The sequence below is a fragment of the Streptopelia decaocto genome, assembly GCF_964273445.1.
Source record: "Streptopelia decaocto genome assembly, chromosome: 7".
Lineage (NCBI taxonomy): Eukaryota > Metazoa > Chordata > Aves > Columbiformes > Columbidae > Streptopelia > Streptopelia decaocto.
In genome coordinates, this window is record NC_138661.1 from 12228346 (window position 1) to 12246525 (window position 18180).

At 37.8% G+C, this 18180-nt stretch overlaps 1 protein-coding gene across 3 annotated transcripts in view; it reads right to left on the bottom strand.

The window, feature by feature from the left end:
* PPP2R5C (protein phosphatase 2 regulatory subunit B'gamma) overlaps nucleotides 1-18180 on the bottom strand; it is an 84475-nt gene that overhangs the window by 32698 nt on the left and 33597 nt on the right. For all 3 annotated transcript variants that reach the window (XM_082057955.1, XM_082057957.1, XM_082057956.1), the window contains one exon: nucleotides 810-1009. In XM_082057955.1, coding sequence (XP_081914081.1) covers nucleotides 810-1009 — 200 coding nt within the window. The remainder of the gene's footprint in view (nucleotides 1-809; nucleotides 1010-18180) is intronic.

Here is an 18180-nt window from a genome sequence, read left to right on the forward strand (position 1 = left end):
CTCAGCAGTCAGCTATTTCAGAAGATGCTTTTCGTTCTCAGCGTATTGCAGACAACAGCTAAAAGGCCTGAGACCTCAAGCTGACTGCTACTCCAGCCAACTCGTGTTTGGTCACTGCAACAAGAGCTGAAAGACCCTCTTACAGTTTCATGGCCTCCTCTGGAGCGGACTTAAGCACAACAGAAAAAAAAAGTGGGGCTAGCTGGCTAAGATTTGGATAGTGAGCAGGGAGAAACAACGCAGGTCTGAACAGTTCGCATTCCTTGTTCCAGCAGAATCCTCATCTGCCATCCGGTGTACTAAATAAGGTCCGACTCTCATCCTCACCTCTGAATACAGAATAAAAATCAATCACTGGCACTGAGTGGGATTACATAAATTAAGCATCAAGCTTGCACAAGTGATCTTAATTCTAATATTTTTTTTTTTTCAATTTTCAGTTTTGAAATCTACCTTTTTTTAAACAGCTGGATGTATTTAACATTCCCCTCTATTTTTATAAACATCTATTAAAAAAAGTGTGGAAAAAAGCAATCTTCTTTTTAATACAAGACTTCATTTTTACCAATTTAAACCACAATTTAGTTCTCCTTCACATATGTGTTATTTTTTATCTGAAGAAAAACAGAACCAACAGCAACAATGGGATTTAAAAGCACTGTTATATTACTGTTTTGCAGATGTGTAAACATAGTTGAACTTTTTCGAAAATTTCAGTATGATTTCTTAAAATAAATTGATACAGCTGAAGGAGTAACTGTGAATTAAAAAAAAAAGTCAAAAATGTTTCTCATTGTTAAATCACTTACCATATGTACTACTTCAGGGTAAATAGGTTCTGTAATCACATTGCGATTGTGTGTGATATATTCTACCATTTCACTTAAAGCTGCTCGTTTTACTTCCTTCCACTTTAGGTCACTTAGTGGGTCAGAAACAAAGTCAAAAAGTACACAACATTGTCGTAACTTCTGGATAAAAAGCTTTTCTTGATCAGCAGGAGGAACATCTGAAAAGTGGAAAAAAAAACCCTGGTTATAAATTATATTGTAGCAGACTTTTCTCCCCATTTTTATTTCCCAAGACACAGGCACAGCAATGTTTCAGACTACAAGTGAACTTCCTGAATCTTCAAATAACTTTCAGGAATATAACAGTCCAGAGTATGAACCCCAGTAAAACACACTGTATATGATTCAACAAAATTGCAGTAGTGATGCATACTTGCCTTTGCCAGAAATAGGTGCTGCATAGAAAAAATACATACTTAAAAAATATCTGAAGGAATTTCCCAAGCAGCTCAGTTTGTCTAAAAAAAAATTATTATGCCATATTTGCAGAAATACTTTTTTTATAATATGAGAAATAAATGAGTGGATCTTCAGTTTCAGCATTTGATTTAAGCCAGAGCCACTTTTTAAACCCAGGAGCTGTCACTTCACGAAGTCCTTTTTCACATTAAGCGCCTCCTACAACATGACAGGCTGCAGTCACCATGTCTACGCACACTACAACCATTCCAGATTTTCTTAACTTCAGTAACATTAAGAAATATCTAAAGAAACTGGATTGACACACTTAGGATCTCCAACTATTGGGTCAATTTGTAACACTGTGTTCAATGTTTCTTTTGCACATACAAGTGTTAGACTTGATTATCCATCTATTTAAGCACTTGCAGGAGTCTGGCAAACTGATAAGAAACTATTTTGATTTCTCTCTTCTGTGATAGCTATTAAAAATATATCACAGGCTTCAGATATCCTGAGAGCCAGACTCTAGGTTATTAAAATATCTAGGTTATTAAAAAAAAAAAAGTTTAAATTTTTACCTCACAATTTTCACTTTCTGTGCTTTATACCTTAATCCCCCCTGCTGATCATCTGTAATTAATTATTCAGCACTTTCATGTGAAGTGAAATTAGACTGCACAGTTCAAACTTAATACACTGAATTAATAAGCAACCCAGCACTACTTTTACCATCAGTATTCTCTGAAATAACGAACCTTCAAAAAACTAGACGTATACTCACATCAACATAGATCCACCAATTATAATTTGAAACTAAACTAAGCCTAAATCACCATGTCCAAATATAGATGGAGAAGTTTAAGTTTAGGTTGCTGTTAAGAAAGAAGTAACACCAGACTGCTGTTTACAAACATATGTTGACAAATTAAAATAGCTCCTATGGCTAACATTTCAACAGTTATAGAACAAAAGTTATGCCTTGAAATTCTACAGAGCTTTAGCCTCAATGCCACAAAATTCTGCATGTGCTTTGTTTTCTGCTTAAGCAATTCCATGAGTAGCTAAGATGACTAATGCATGTGAAATTAGACATCGTTATACACAGCAAAACTTTCAGGATCAGGACCTTAACTTTCAAATACTTCGGAAATTCTAATGTAATTGGCCAGAGGTCAAGAAATCGGTACCATATTTTGACAGCAGCAAAAATTCATGTCCAATTAACTGTAGTACTAGTCTTCAGACAAGAAACGTGAATACACCACAGAAAGCTTGTGTAAATTAACACCATAACACTTTTTATGCTTCTGCATAATGACTCCTTTATTGTTAGGTATGAACTGCTAAAACATTAATAGCACGTTAGAAAAAAGTAAGACTAGATTGCCTTTGTAATTATTTCTGCAGTTTGCTCCCACTTCTCCCAGTTTATGACTCTTCTTAGAGTATCATGAAGTGCTAAAATTTTCTTAAACCCAAGCAGCAGGAGCTACCATCAAACAAAGGATTTCAAGTGGTACTACTGAATACAAGCACACACAACCGAGCATGGGAGCCCATGCACGTACGATCTAATACACTGAATGTCTGTGATGTCTACAGGCCAGCTGGTTAGTTAACACAGTAAGTTGCTCTCCTTTAAGTGCCTGACAAACTTCTCCTTAAGATAACAAAAGCTGGAGTAGTTCCTCTCTCCCCAAGAGAAGTTGCTTTCAAGAGTGATTTTGTTATCATAAACCTGGAAGACATGTTTGGTTTAAAACTATCAGCATTTTTTTTTTAGGTTACATACACTGAATTGCTCTGAAGATTAACTCTAGGAAAAACAAAACAAAAACACAACACCCTGTAAAGTAACATCCTTGAAGAACATACAGAATAAAAATGAAGCATACATGAAAGAAACCATAACCAGTTACAGACTTCAGTGTCACTGAGACACCTGAGACAGTGGGCTTCAAGAACTAGAAAGAAGGTGCTAAATGACAGGTGTCCCTGAACAGAGCAACAACTTTCTGGCAAATAAATCAAAATTCCTGTTCAGTGCTGTGAACAAGTCAGAGGTACTTTAAGTCACACAAATTTTGTATCCCAATAAACATGCTTTTGTCTATTTGGATTAAAAACAATGGCAATTAATAATTTATCCTGGAAAATGAGTATTTAATCAAGTAGTTTGCATATTGAAAGCCAAATATATGGCTTGAACGTAAAACTTCTTGGATGCACAAAGTGGCTGGAGTGGTTACCTTTTCCCAATTAACTGAAAAATGGGAAGTGGTTCAACCTGAAGGTTAACAAGCCAGTTTCACTTATGGATACTGTGCTGCGAATGTACACTCCACAAAAATCCAAAGCTTAAATAGAGGCTGTAACCATACAAGTAACGGACATACAATTACAGTGATTTACAGTACACTAACCTGAAAGGAGAGGAAACATTAAAACAGCAATTACTACTAATCTTAGAAGTTAAAGACTGACAACTAAGAGGGGTCAAGAAACACCCTCACAGGGCAAACTGCCTCCCTCACCATTTATGTTGAAGTTGCTTAACTATTTTAAGTACCTCAGTCATCCTTGTTATTCTAGAGGAGGGAGAACTTCTTCATACAGATTGAGAACTTCACCTATTTCTATGGAACTGTGTTTTGTTTATTTGGGTTTCTCACCCCCACTCCCCACTTTAGGAGTGTTCACCAATAGCTTTCAATTGTCTGGACCTCAAATGTCTTGTGGTACTTGTCTGGAGCACTTGCTGTCAAATCAAGGTAATCCCTACTTTTAAGGTTTGAAAGGATGACTTCAGTATGACAGAAGACAGAAGGTGTCTAAGAAGCTGACCCGAGTAGACCATAATTTTTGTGCAGAGAATGTATGGATGCTTGCAGAGCAATCTGAGACACCCCAAGAAATCATTAATCCTCAGCCACGTGCCAGAAACTATCTGACTACGTTCTTTCAGTTCACAGCACAGCAACTTCTACATCATCTTCCGCTTCAAACTGAAGGGGTAACCCTCAGCTTCCAATTGCAGATGTTAACTGACATATTCAAAGTGTGTCATTAGGGAATATTTTCCATAATTGAGCAACTTTGGTGCTCCATTCCCCAATGACCATGGGAAGGCCACGGTTACTTAGAAGCTACTCCCTACAATTATTCCAAAGCTCACATCTAGAGCAATTTTTTTTTTTTTTTTTAAACAAACCAAACACCCTCCCCTCCCTAAATCCACACCTCTATTTTCTAGCCATTGACATCATTTTCACATAATTTGTTTCTAAACAGTAGCACTAGTATGATCTTAAGCCTATTCAATCCAAACACTTAACCCCATCAATAATCATACTCTAAATAAGTACTGTTTCTGGTCTTCTACTGGAACAGGAATATACTTTTTCAGAATCACAAAATATTTCAGTCTTACATTAGAATTGGATGTCCAGCAATTCCTGACCAAGATTCATACAAATATCGTAATATTCTATTTTATGCTGAGATCTGCACTAATCATCCTACTGTCCTTTTTGTGAGACAGAAAAATACACTCGAAAAAGCATCAAAAGAAGGTACGTACTATGATAACAAGGTAAGCCTCTGGACCTGAGGGATCAGCTTTTTGCCTTGCTCAGGTTTTTCTGAGTTCTGTTCCTTCTAGTCCCAGGATAACTGTCCGACCAACTCACACAACTGACACAGATGCAAACTCTACCCCTTCTATTTTAATGGTACTGATACGGAAGTAACTATTCAGTTTAAAACCGTCAAAATCATCTTTGACTGTGGCCTAAACTTGCTGATGAGTATAAAATAAGTTTCCTTGCACTGTATAATTGATACCAGCTGTGCCCACTGTGAACAAACTGTTCAGGCTGGTGACTCCCCGCTGTGTCCTCACTCGCTTCTCAGCCAGGACGTGGCACCGTTCTGCACCCAGGAGCCACCGACAGACAGACTGTGGCACCCTGAGAAACCACAGGGGTTTAGGGTGCAGCATAGCTAAAGAACTTGAACACAGACATATTCTAACAAATCAAGATTTTTTTTTTCTGTATTCGTATTGAAAAAAATTTTGCCCGGTTAAAGAAACTTAAAAATTGAAAAAGTAAACCAGAAAACACTGAAGTTCAGTTTTTAAGAGCCTGAACATATGTTCAATATTGCATGATGCATGCATATTTTTGCACTGTAGGACTGAAGAGAACTTGCTGTTCTCTGGATAGTATTTTTTATGCTCCTTCAAATATGAAAATTAGATTTTTGGGTTTGCATTGTAATTGTGTCATAACTGGGTACTAATGATTGATCCATCTCCTGCCTTTATACAGAAGCCCATTTTTCTATGACAACGGTGTAATTTAATAGTTGCTGAATGGAAGACAAAAGGCAAGGCAAGGTAAATAGGTGAACCAGAGATGTCACACAAAACAGCTGTTTTCTAGTCCAGACTAGAACTGAAATACAGCAAGAAGTTTAAAGTTTTCAGGTATTGTCCCGACAGGAAGAACAGTTGATACAACTTCTACCACAAAACACAATTTGTGGTCAGTAAAACTCACTGCGTTACATAATTTTGAAAGCAGAAAACAAGAGATATGGTTGATGATTTGCAGAAAATACACAGAAAAGATAAAAATCACCTCAGATGTATGAGCAAGCTCCTTCTCATATATAAAGACTCAGTGGAGGTACCAGTTTTACTTGTCTGACAGGTCCTCATTTCATTAAAACAGGTATCTTTTCTTTAAAACTATTAAATATCCATAGCCACCAATCAGACTATGTACACACACACCAGTTTTAAAAGTTCCTCTCATTTCAAATGAGTAGCTAGATATTTCATACATGAACACATGCAGAGCTTTAAGTCAAAGAACACACAGATCATCATCATACAAATGAGGGGCACATGCAAAAACAAGGTCACAAAGTCTAACTAAAAATCACATGCTAAAAGTAACTGACTCCTTAAGACAAGAGTATAGAGCAAAACTTCAAGCATGTAAGGTCACTCCTGCTTGCAAGTAGATGATACATCTCATGAAACGTCTCTGTAAACATACCAGAGGGCTAGAGCTTATAATGGCACGGAAAAACAATACTGAACTGTCAACTAGGGCACTACCCAGAACATATCATCAAGTATATTGATAACTAGGTCCCTTCTACTGGTCAAAAACCAAGTATTAGTGTATTTCAAATTTGATGCCCATTGGAAAAACAAGCAGCATTAAAGCTTTAGCAAAGCTTTAAGATTATGTACTTTGTAGCTGCAATACCTTGCAATGTTTTCTCAGACACTTCAGTTGACAGTACCGTGGCAAGATTTTTTCAAAGAATAATAGAGTTCAATATTTTGAGTACAAGAAATTGCAATTGCCAGACAAAGTCAGAGGGACTACAAAGCACAGGAAAAAAAAGGACATAATCTGTCAAAACATGGATTTATCAGAATTAGCACTTTGTCCAGAACTAGTCATCACAGTACTTAGAGAATAATGCAAGACAGTCACAGAAAACTAGAAAATTACAAAATCTTGTCTAATACTTGATAAAATTCCACTTAAAATATTTACCTTATTTTGAAACTGTTAAATTACTAACCTAATCCAAAGCAAGGAATACTTTCCTGGGTTACAGAACTTAATTGTTATTGCATCTCTTATTTGACAAACTGCTGATTTGGGCTGGGATAGTTAATTTTCTTTATAGTAGCTAGTACGTGGCTATGTTTTGCATTTGTGCTGGAATTAGTGTGGACAGTACAGGGATGTTTCATACAGAAAGTCAAAGCCTTTTCTGCTTCTCGTATCACCCCACCAGTGAGTAGGCTGGGGGTGCACAAGCAGCTGGGAGAGGACACAGCCAGGACAGCTGACCCCAGCTGACCAAGGGGATTTCCACACCATATGGTATCATGCTCAGTATGTATTTTGGGGGAAGAAAAGGACAAGGGGAGACATGTGTAGTGATGGCATCTGTCTTTCCAAGTAGTGGTTACCCATGATGGAAGCCTGCTGCCCTAGAGATGGCTGAATGCTCACCTGCTGATGGGAAGCGGTGAATGAATTCTGTGTTGTGCTTTGCTTTTGCTTTACCAGTTAAACTGTCTTGATCTCAACCCGCAAGTTCTCTCATTTCTTCTCTTCTGATTCTCTCCCCCATCCCACCAGGGGAAGTGAGCGAATGGCTGCATGATGCTTAGTTGCTGACTGGGGTTAAAGCACGACACAAACTCACTACACTTTTCGGTGATTGTGTTGAAATAATGATGAAAATTAATACTACTTAAAGATGATACTCTCCCAGTTAGCAGAATTCTATCCTAATACATGACATTGGAAATAATGGGCTGGCACAGGGAAGGAATCTTTCAATTCATGCTTAAAAGCTTAATTAAAGACATTACTTATACCAATACTTAAAAATAAACTCAAGGAATACAAGTACTATAATTATAGACAACATGCAATACATGAAAACTCCCTGGGAGTGGGAGTTTGGCTGCAGATAACTCAAGGCGGGCAAATATTGTTATGTGCATACATTGGACAAGAAAATACATTAAACATACTACTGTTTATATTGTTTTATTTGGAACATTATTGATCCTGTAGAAGCGTTTCTTTGCCAAGAGAAATGCTTAAAGGAAGAAAAATTACCACAGTGACCAAAGCCACAGGAACACTCATGGGAAAAAAAGTGCTTGTGTTACACTCAAGAAAGCACGATATATAAACATGTTAAGAGGCACAGAAGAGAAGCGAACTTCCGCTCTTTATTTCCCTACTAAAGATAAAGGGATGCACACATAAGAGATGTAATGTGTCATAAATGAATGCAGGCTTATTCCAAAAGAACTGAGCTGTAAGCTTAAGGTCCTTCACTAATTACCATGTATGAAACTTGTAAACATGCCCATAGAGTAGTTCAACAACTTTTTTTAAACATTTAACACATTTGCCATCAGAAACAGAGCACTGAAGATCAGATGGACTAGCCATCGGATCTACAACAACAAAGCTCACAAGTCTCAAACAACTCCTGATCAGCAACAAAACATTTCACAGGTACCTAGAGCTTCCATAAGGATTACAAGAAAACACCTACTATTCCAACCAGCTATTATCATAGTAAAGTTGTTTTGTTCAATGCCAGTTAGAAGGAGAGCTGAGAACAGTAGGTGGATGCACAAGGGATGTTCCCCATCTCAAGCAGAACTTGTACAGCGACCAAAAATCCCCACGCATGACCCTTGTCTCCATCAGATGCTCTATCAGCACCATGAGAGCTCAGCAGAAGTCCAGGCATTCTGGAGAGAGAGACCCAGCTGCAATTACTGGCTGTGTTCGCTCCTTTGCTTTCAAGGAACTGAGCTGCTGCCAGAAATACCTTTTGGCTGTTCTTCAGATAACCGAAATTCGTAACTGGAAATAAAAGCCAGTTTTCACTTCCCTGCACTTGGAGAAACTGCACTGCTCCCAACTGCTGCTGAAAGTCCAGCACCCAAAGGATGAGAACTACTTCCCTATGTGTAGACAGAATATAAGGTTTAAACACAATGCTTAAATCATACACGAGACGCATTTTCTACCAAAAATTCAAAAGCAAGCTGCATTGCATTCTGAAGTAGTTCAAATTTTTGGACGTTCAGGTACTCCAGTGGTTTTATTTAAAGAAGCTTTATTTCCAGCAAACGAGACCAGGTTAGTAGTGGACATTCAAGCTATACGTTTTCAACAAAGTAACATGCTTCTATGCGTATCTGCAGTCTGGATCCAGTCATAACTCCATTTAGGATTAAAAATCTATTCCACTTATGCCAGTTTGTATATGAAACTAGTCTTAATCATAATACAGAAGCGAGGAGGATGGAGGCAGGAGCAAGATAATGGAATTCTTTAGGTAGAAAGGTCCACAATATTTAAAATTTTGGGGTTTTGCATAAAGAAATCTTTCAGCTAAATTTTCATTTAAATGAGCAGCTTTTCATTGGATTATGATACTTTTAAAGCAACGTATTCTTTAATTTATTGGAAAAAAATTAAGAGCTGTTAGAATCAAAATGAGCCATTATCGGGGTTGGGGAGGGGGCTGGAAAGCAACCAGCCCAAACCCCCACAGCTTAAGAAAGCATGAAAGGAGCAAGAAGCACATTTTGTCAGTCCTGGAGTGAAGCTCAAACCAGGTGCTTCACAGCACTAATTGCCTGTGAAAGCTGCAGCCCTTGGGGAGTCCAGGGCTAAAGGCTATTGCTGGTGGCACCCATCTCCTAACTACATTACACTGCGGTTTTGAGAACAGAGAAACCAAATAATGACATTTAACTATTAAAGATTTAAAATGGGAGATTTTAAGGACTGACTGGTAAGGAAGCAGAAAAAAGCCTTCTCTCCTTTTATAATATTTGGCTTAATTTGCACATACTAAACAACCCAAGGCACTTCCAGTAACATCTTTTCCACATACACATCATAAGTCTAATGATGATAAAAGTAGATCAACAGTGAATAATCTGTGCACCTAATTATCTATTTTTTTTTTCAAGAGTGGACCGGTATCACCCTGCACATAAGCTGCTGCTTTACAAAGAGTTTTATCAGAAGTCAACTATTTTCTTAGAAGAAATTTTATAAAGCCCCTTAAGAATACATTTGTAATAATATTTAAGATAAGTAAGGATGTATAGCTTATTATATAGAAGGTTTAAAAATAGAAAGTGAAGACTAAAAGTGATAACTGTATAAATACTTTAAAGGCAATGTACCATAAAGAGGAACACAGGAATGCTCATACAGGAAATGACAAGTGAAACAAGCTGAAACGGGCTTGAGCTAATGAAATAAAAAAACCACCTGAAAATTACGGAGAAAATTGACAGGGAAGATAATCAAATAGACAGTGGAAGAAAAAAAGTCTTAACAAGAGACTAGAGAAATGAAATCAAGAACTCTCAGTAAAGCTTTTTGGCACACACAGAGTTAATATGACAGCAAAACCCATTTTTAAGCACAAAACTCTTACTAGAAACCCAAGAGAAAAATCCTGAGTTTCCAAACCGTTACAGTGTACTTGAATTCATTCTCATGGCACAAACCCAAACTTATGCAACAACTGCATTTGAAAACTTTAAAATTGTTTTTAAATACGTATGATAATCTATCTGAAAAAAAATGAAGCAATTCAGTTACATTACAGAAAATAATTCAAGTGCTTGGTGTAATTCAGAAGGAGATTTATATAACGTAAATTGAAGAAACCCATGAACCACTGTCTAAACTCTGCCACTTTGGACACCTGGCTGAAATAAGGATCAGCTAATCAAGCCCAACCATCTGCCGCGAGCAGAAGTGCTGTTTCTGAAATACACCCAAACACCACACACCAACCTCATTCCAGTCAGATACCGCTCACGAGTTACTAACTTACCAATCAACGTTACCTGTCACACACCTATGATAAATATAATTCAAACAACAGCTAAATGCCAAAACGTGAATTAACTTGGTTACTTCCCCAGAGTGTAACCCCCTGCTGCTGCCTCTCCTCACTCTCTGTACATACACTAAAGCCTGGGGGTCACCACTTGCTTTCTGCTGGATGCTTCTGAGTGACAAAATAATAAAATTTAATTATAACATTTAGAAATAATTATGCACTGATATCACAAGAATTCATTGAAGAATGCTGGGTCATGCATAGGCTTAGAAAGAGGTGACAATATACATTAGAAAGCACAAAGAGAAGCAACCCACATTGTCTCCTATGGTCAGACTTAAGTGTTTCACACCCTAATGTGACCTAAACCAAATGTACAGCCCCACTGCAAGAACTCTGGGTAAGTTACAAGCACAACTGTATGCACTTTCCAGCTTGTGTGAAGCCAACATTTATTTTTAAATTAACAAACACTCCCATTACCTTTCTTTGATGATGACACTAAATCAGCTCTGTAAATTCTCTGTTCTTTTCAAAATTCGAAATAGAATGAGGAATAGGGCAAGTCTATTGAAAAGTCTGTTCACAAGAAGAGCTTTAACAGTGCGGGGAACTCTCAGCTGAGATGCATACTGAAGTCCTGAATGGCTGATGCACAACTAAAATCATCCCAAATTGCCACATAGCATTCAAACTTCCAGCAGTCATTACAAGAGAGGCAAAAGTAACATCGTGGTAGTATTTGGTGATTTTTGTGGGTTTCTTGCAATTTCTTACTAAATTTAAATAGACAGTAAGTCCCACCCCCTGTGAGATTTTGTTAGAGTGAGAGGGGTGTTGTTTGGGGATTGTTTGTTTTGTTTTCCCTGAAAAATCCTACTTTCCAATTTAGTGCATAGCCTTCCTCATTTTTGGCATAAGCAACACTTCCTTAGTCCCATATGCCTGTGAAATTTAGGCACCTCACGTGATGTGACACAGGTAGAAAAAATGATCTAGCACAATAGCAATGTTTCAGGAAAACATTAAATGCAAAAGCAATATAAGAATTTGGTTCTAGAGGCTGTGTGAAGATGCACAGCTTGTACCTTTAATCCAAAAACACAAATTAAAAACCTTCCATGAAACTGCTTAAAAAGTATTTCAAATTAGTAGACTGCTACAAGCCACCAGAAAAGTCCCAAATGAATTTTTTTTTACTTTGTTTTTACATATTTTACTTTTCATGTATCATTCTTCCTTGTGTAATTTAAAAAGAAAATATTTACTTCAGAACATTCAGATCATTATCAGTTACATGAACAACTAAGAAAACTGACACAGAACTGTCCCTTCTGTTACTGATAACAACCCAGAGTCAGATCCCATCCCCAATTTTAACTGCATTTGAAAAAGAAAACTTAATTGGCAAATTATAGCAGAAATGGTGTTGCATTATCTGTACATGCATTAAGGGAAGTGGAATGGACTAAAAGAGGTACAGATGTGGCTTTAAAACATCAGGCACTCAGAGCACCATGTAACTCAGTTTCATCGCTGGAGACGCAAGGATGGGGGCAGAAGCCGAGCATGGGCTCTGTTGTGCTGTCAGGACCGCGCTTTCACTGGTATGGGGTGTTTATCTTGGGTATGAAGATCAGAATATAAAAGTCACCACCAGAGGAACATCCTTTCTGTATGTGATGTAAATAGTCCTGTATCTAATAAATATTGCTGGTACTCAAATCTGCATGCTTTACAATGTGGCTTCAACAGCTAACAATATTTGATAGCACATGGAAAGAATTAGCTGAAGCTGAAATCAATTATTAAAAGCTTTGAACAGAAAGGGGAATAAAAATTTTCCTCAAAAACAGATAACACTGAATTTTAATCTTAAAACGTACTTCATAGCAACAATCACAAAATAGAATGTTTTGATGTATAAATAATAATTGAGCAAAATAGACATCTATGGCAATATAATTTAGGTTCCTTGAAAGGGTATGCAAATCACACCATGAGTCAGTAAAACTAAAAAATTCCAGTTGTCTACCTTCCTGTAATCTCCCGGAATTTTCAGCTCAACAAAAAGTCCCATCCAGACCCATTTTACAGTCATACCCGTAGAGATTTCTAAGTGCAGTGTGATCACTTAACATCCTCATTGCTTCCAGAAGCAGAACTTACACATACACTCTTCGTACAGGCAAACGATCCATACAGAGGTAAAAATAACCCGAAAAGAGGAATGACAGAGCATACAGAGTAAAAGCAGTAACAAGGTAAAACATACCCTCCGATACAAAGCTATGCACAGTAAGTGAAGAGTTAATCAGCATGTCACCGCGTTAAATGTGGCAGGAATAGTAACTAAGCAACCTTCTTTAAATCTGCTCATGGTCAAGTATTAAAAACACTCCCCCCAAGTTGCTTCAGTCTATACCATTAAAAAGCCATCATCAGTATATGCCTGGCTGTGTACTGTGGCTATGTCTGGATGTCCTTCAAAACACACAAATCTACCAAAATCGTACAAGAGACAATACAATAACACACTCATTTGTACCAATATCAGTCTTTAAACAAGTCAGGTGAGTATCTAATACTAATCGATGAAACTCTAAATAAACATTACACAATCCTATAGATACAAGAGGCCTAGCTTCATTAAGAGTAGAACTGCTGCTTGTTCTTGAGGAAGATGATCTTGTTTCTTCTTTTTGAGGCAACACCTCTAGAAAGGATCAGTGGACGGGTTTCAAAGGATTCTGTGTACAACTGATTAAGCAATGTTAAAGGGCAGCACTGGCTGAGAACTTGCTATGAGCAAGGTGGATGACTGCGAGCTCCAGGAGTCAGGTCAAGTATCAATGGACTCTGGGTGGCTTGGTAGGAAGGCACAGGATCAGCCCAAACACACAGCAGATTCTCACCTCTTCAATTATTAAACTATAATTGGCTCATATGGGAAAACAGGGAAGAGCAAGCATTTTCATCTCCTTTAAATCTCAGCTGAGGTTTATCCATTTCATCCCAAACCAACAACTATGACCCACAAGCAAGAAAAACATGTGTGCTGGACACAGGAAATCCCATTCAGAAGATTGGCAGGGGTGCAAAAAAAAGTTTTGAAGGTCTTTTGCACAGGAATATTTCCATAAAAGTAAAAACTAAAGTGAAATTCTACAAGTAGCTGTAATTTTTAAATTTAAAGCACTGAAAGAGAATTATCACAATTCATCACTGTGATGGAAGCATCTCTGAAGAAAATGATTAAGGTGTCTACTGTACGTACCTTCCCAGGAAGATTTTACTTACTTCTCACAACAAGGAGTCACTGTACCTTAAACATTCACTAAATTTAAATGTGTTAAAGGATTAAAGGAAATTAATATTTAAATAAACATACATGCTCAGGCGAGTTAAGTTCATCATCCTTAAGAACACCCACAAGATGCGTGTGAAAGTGAAGATTATCATCATACAGAAAATACAGAGGAAATAACCAGATTCATTTTCCACTGCAGTACACACTAACAGCAAAAAACAGTTGTATGAAAGGTGACTTTGAGATTTTTAAGTATGCTTTCATAGTCAGGATAGACCAGTTTCAGATCATAATAAAACCCCCCAAAAATGCAAATTGAGCACATGTAAAGGATATCATGCTTGAAATTTATCAAGTTCTTGGAAAGTATCAGAATTCTGGTAAATGATAATCAATCCTGGATTTTTAGACTTTTAACATAATGTGTTTGTTTTTATAATGCAGGAAGATTACCAGAAACATGTTGTAAGGATCTGTGGTAGAAATGACACTGTTCAACATTTTCATAAACACCTCAGAAGATGAATAGCGAGGTCACATGGTTTGTTAATGCAGTATTCATTGTCAGTTTAAAGCTTGTTTAAAAAGACCTACAGAAAAATCTCATCATATTGAGCAAATGAATTCAAACAAATGGATATTTCCAAAGGTGATACATGTAAAGAAATATGGATGAAATAGCTGAATGCACATTCACGAGTTCTAGCTTATTCAGAAGATACTTTTAGAGTTGTGTGTTCTGTAAAAAACACATCTGCCACAATCTAACTACTGCCGAACTACTAACAGAATACTAAGAAATGAACGAAACATCCTTTTAGAGTGCCTATTTATTATGTTTTTAATACTGCATGTGGTTCCAGTCACCCATCTTTAACGGTTCGCAAAAAAAAAAAAAAAAACATGGTAAGATTTTAAAAGACTGTAACACCAAAAATTGAGAGTTAACATAGAGGTAAAAGCACTACTAACAGGCATGCTGGCAGCAAACATATTAAAAAGTCTGCCTTAGTAACAAAGTGGAAAAAGAAAAAAAAAAAAAGCACAACACCATAATTTACAATAAGAATACTGCCCTTTGAATTCAAAAAGTACATCAAACTTGATATTGTAATTTTATTAAGTGACATTAAGGCCAGTCACCTATTGGTCCCATGTGCAACAAAGAATGACAGAATCGTAAAATAATTTTCAACAGAAGGGACCGTCTCGTTTTTGCTAGTCTAACCCCCCCACCCAAAGCAGGGTGAGCTGGATAAACTTGGCTGCTCATGGCGTGGTCCAGTCAAGTTTTAAGTATCTCCAAGCACAGGTGTTTCACAGCCCATTTTGTAATCTTGCTCCTGTGTTTATCCACTTTCACACTGAAATTTTTTTCTCCTTGTATGCACTTACAATCTGCTGTGTTGCAACATGTATCAGTTATTTTTCACTCAGTCACTGTGGCCCTCTGAGAAGGGCCTGGCTCTGTCCTCTGCATCCTCCCATCAGTTGAAGACAACATCTCTCTTCAGCCTTCCCTTCCTCAGACCAAACCAACCCAGCTCTTTCAGCCTCCCTTTGTACATCATGACAACAGCAGCTACTGTTCCGCATACAGGAGTAATACAGACCAAACCGAGAAACGTGAGCTTTGGCCTCTGCTTCCCATTTAATTACAAAATGGATTTTTTTTTTTTAAGCTCAGAAACAATTCCTGCAAAGAACTTTGATTTATTAACAAGTATGGTTAGACAAAAGTATCAAGCCAATTGTTTTTAAAGGAAAAAGCCCACATGCTTGTTTCTTTCTAATATGAAAGTACCAAGCTTTTTTTCCTTTAAGAAATAAAATGCATACTTCAGGTTTAAATGAAATATGCAGCTCATTTAAAGGTTGTTTACTATGTTTACACATTGACAAAAGGGACTTGACCTTTCACAGCCAAGTATGAAAATATAAAGGAAGTGGAAACGTACCTTGCAATAGCTGGATAGCACTTGATTGCTTTAAGAACCTGACAATAGTACATGGTGACCACGTAACCTTTCAGCTCCAGATCAAAGGTGGCCCAAGCTCAGGGCAATCAACACCAACAGGTGCCTGATGCTACGACAGCACATAACCCAAACCATCTTTCATCAGGCTTTGACAAGAATGCAAATCTCTATCTAAATAGTCAGATATTGACATCACAAAAGCATTACCACTGAATATTTTTAGCCATACACAATAGAAAAGCACTGTGAAGACGGAATATCAACTACCTTTCATGATAACTCACTCCAGATTAATACATATGAGGAGCACATAGAAAGAATGGACAAAGTTAACATCACATCATCTTTGAAAAAAATCAAAGCATCTTTCATAAAATCTTCAGTAACTTAAATAATGACAAATTTGAATCTGTAAAAAAAAAAATTGCTGCTCTGGAAGGAAGAGAAGGATGGACACAGAGATTTGAAAGAGGTTACGGCCTACAGGAAGCACCAGTCTGAGCTGACAGCATCAGGGTGTTCTCACCCTCCTTCCCACACAACTTTCAGTATGTCTTGCAAAACATCTTGAAAATAACTTTTTAAAAGCATGAACAGACATTACCAATCCCAGTCAGTCAGCAACTAAGTCACTAGAGTAACTTCTATATTCTGCTAATCCTGCCATTGTAGATCAGAGCACAGTTTTACGTATATTTTGTTCAAATATCTGTCTTTAGCTCAGAAAAACACTGGCATTTGAGCTACTTCTACATTTCTGATAACAGTATTAAATTTTTTTGTTAACAGCATTGAACTGTATTCCTAATGAAAAATGTGTGCCCCCTCAATGAATAAACACTTATAATGTGCCTACAGAACAAATTATGATTATTTTCTACCTGCAACTGCACTCTGCACTCCAGCTACAGTTTTCAGCAAAACAGCTCACAACAGAAAATACTAACTGGTAACTCCGAAGCCTACTGACAAATGTTTACTGTTTGTCCTAATCCATGCTGCTTTTACAGCCACTTTCTTTGCTTGAAGTGCTGAGATAGAAATCAAAAGGTCCCAATTCCTTCCCCCATGCCTCATCTCATTTATGTGGATCCTCCTGTCACAGCCTGGAGTGCACTTCCATCACCCCAGGGATTTAGCTGCCAGAAGGGCTCCATAAGGACAAAGGCACATATTGAAAACATGGAAACACCATCCAGCTCTGCTTCTCTCCTTGTTGGAAAAAAAAAAAAGCAGACCAAAAAAACCTTAAATATGGAATACCTAATAATCCTCTGTGCTGTCCTAACATGTTCATAGCTAGTGACTTGTCTATGCACAAAGATCCTAAAGGAGCTCTCCATGCAGATGACCCTTGACCAGTTGCTTTGGCTCCATCATTTGCTTCACAGTCAGCTACAGAATCACAAAACACAGTAGTTACTCCATGGCCATAGTGGCTGTTCAAATTGAAACTCTAATTTTACTGCAAGCTTTGGATTGCTTCAGTACAAGCTAAGTTTTCAGTTCACCATGATAACAAGTGACAAGCAGCTCAGCTGATCATTACACACCATCTTTGTACTCCAGAAAGATCAATGCAGCAGTAGCAGAACACAGATCTCCTGGAAAGCCTGTTGCGGGTGGAATAAAGGGCTCACTAATTCTCTCACTGAGCCACCAATTTCAGCACAAGCAACTAACATACAGTTATGGCTCCATGTCATTCATTTTCCAAGTGTGGTTAAAGCCCTTTTGGTGCTTTGGTATTTTCCAGAAACAGGTTCAAAGTAATCTTTTGCAGAGCTGATTTCTACACATTGGTCTTGAGCAACTGCCAACAGCCTATGGTTGTGACAAAGGGCAGTCTCACCGTGCCTGAATGAAGAAAGGAGAGCAGGTGTACTGATAGTGATCAGGGTCAGCCAACAGGACAGTGGCTGCTGAACAAGGCCAAGGTGAAGAGGCAAACCAAGTCAGGTAGTCAACACGTCAGGATCTACATCAGTGAAGTACGTGGCTAGATAACCAGTAGCTGCAACCTAGCTGAAGCGACAACCAAAGCCAAGGGTCTGAGCTTACAGACAACTCCCCAGTGCAAGGGGAACCCCCACAAGCCTTCTCCCAGCTCTTTCCACAGCAGTCTGACTCACAATTCCACGGCTGCACCATATCCAAGATGACCTTGAGCACCAGCAGTCAAATGAACTGCAGACTA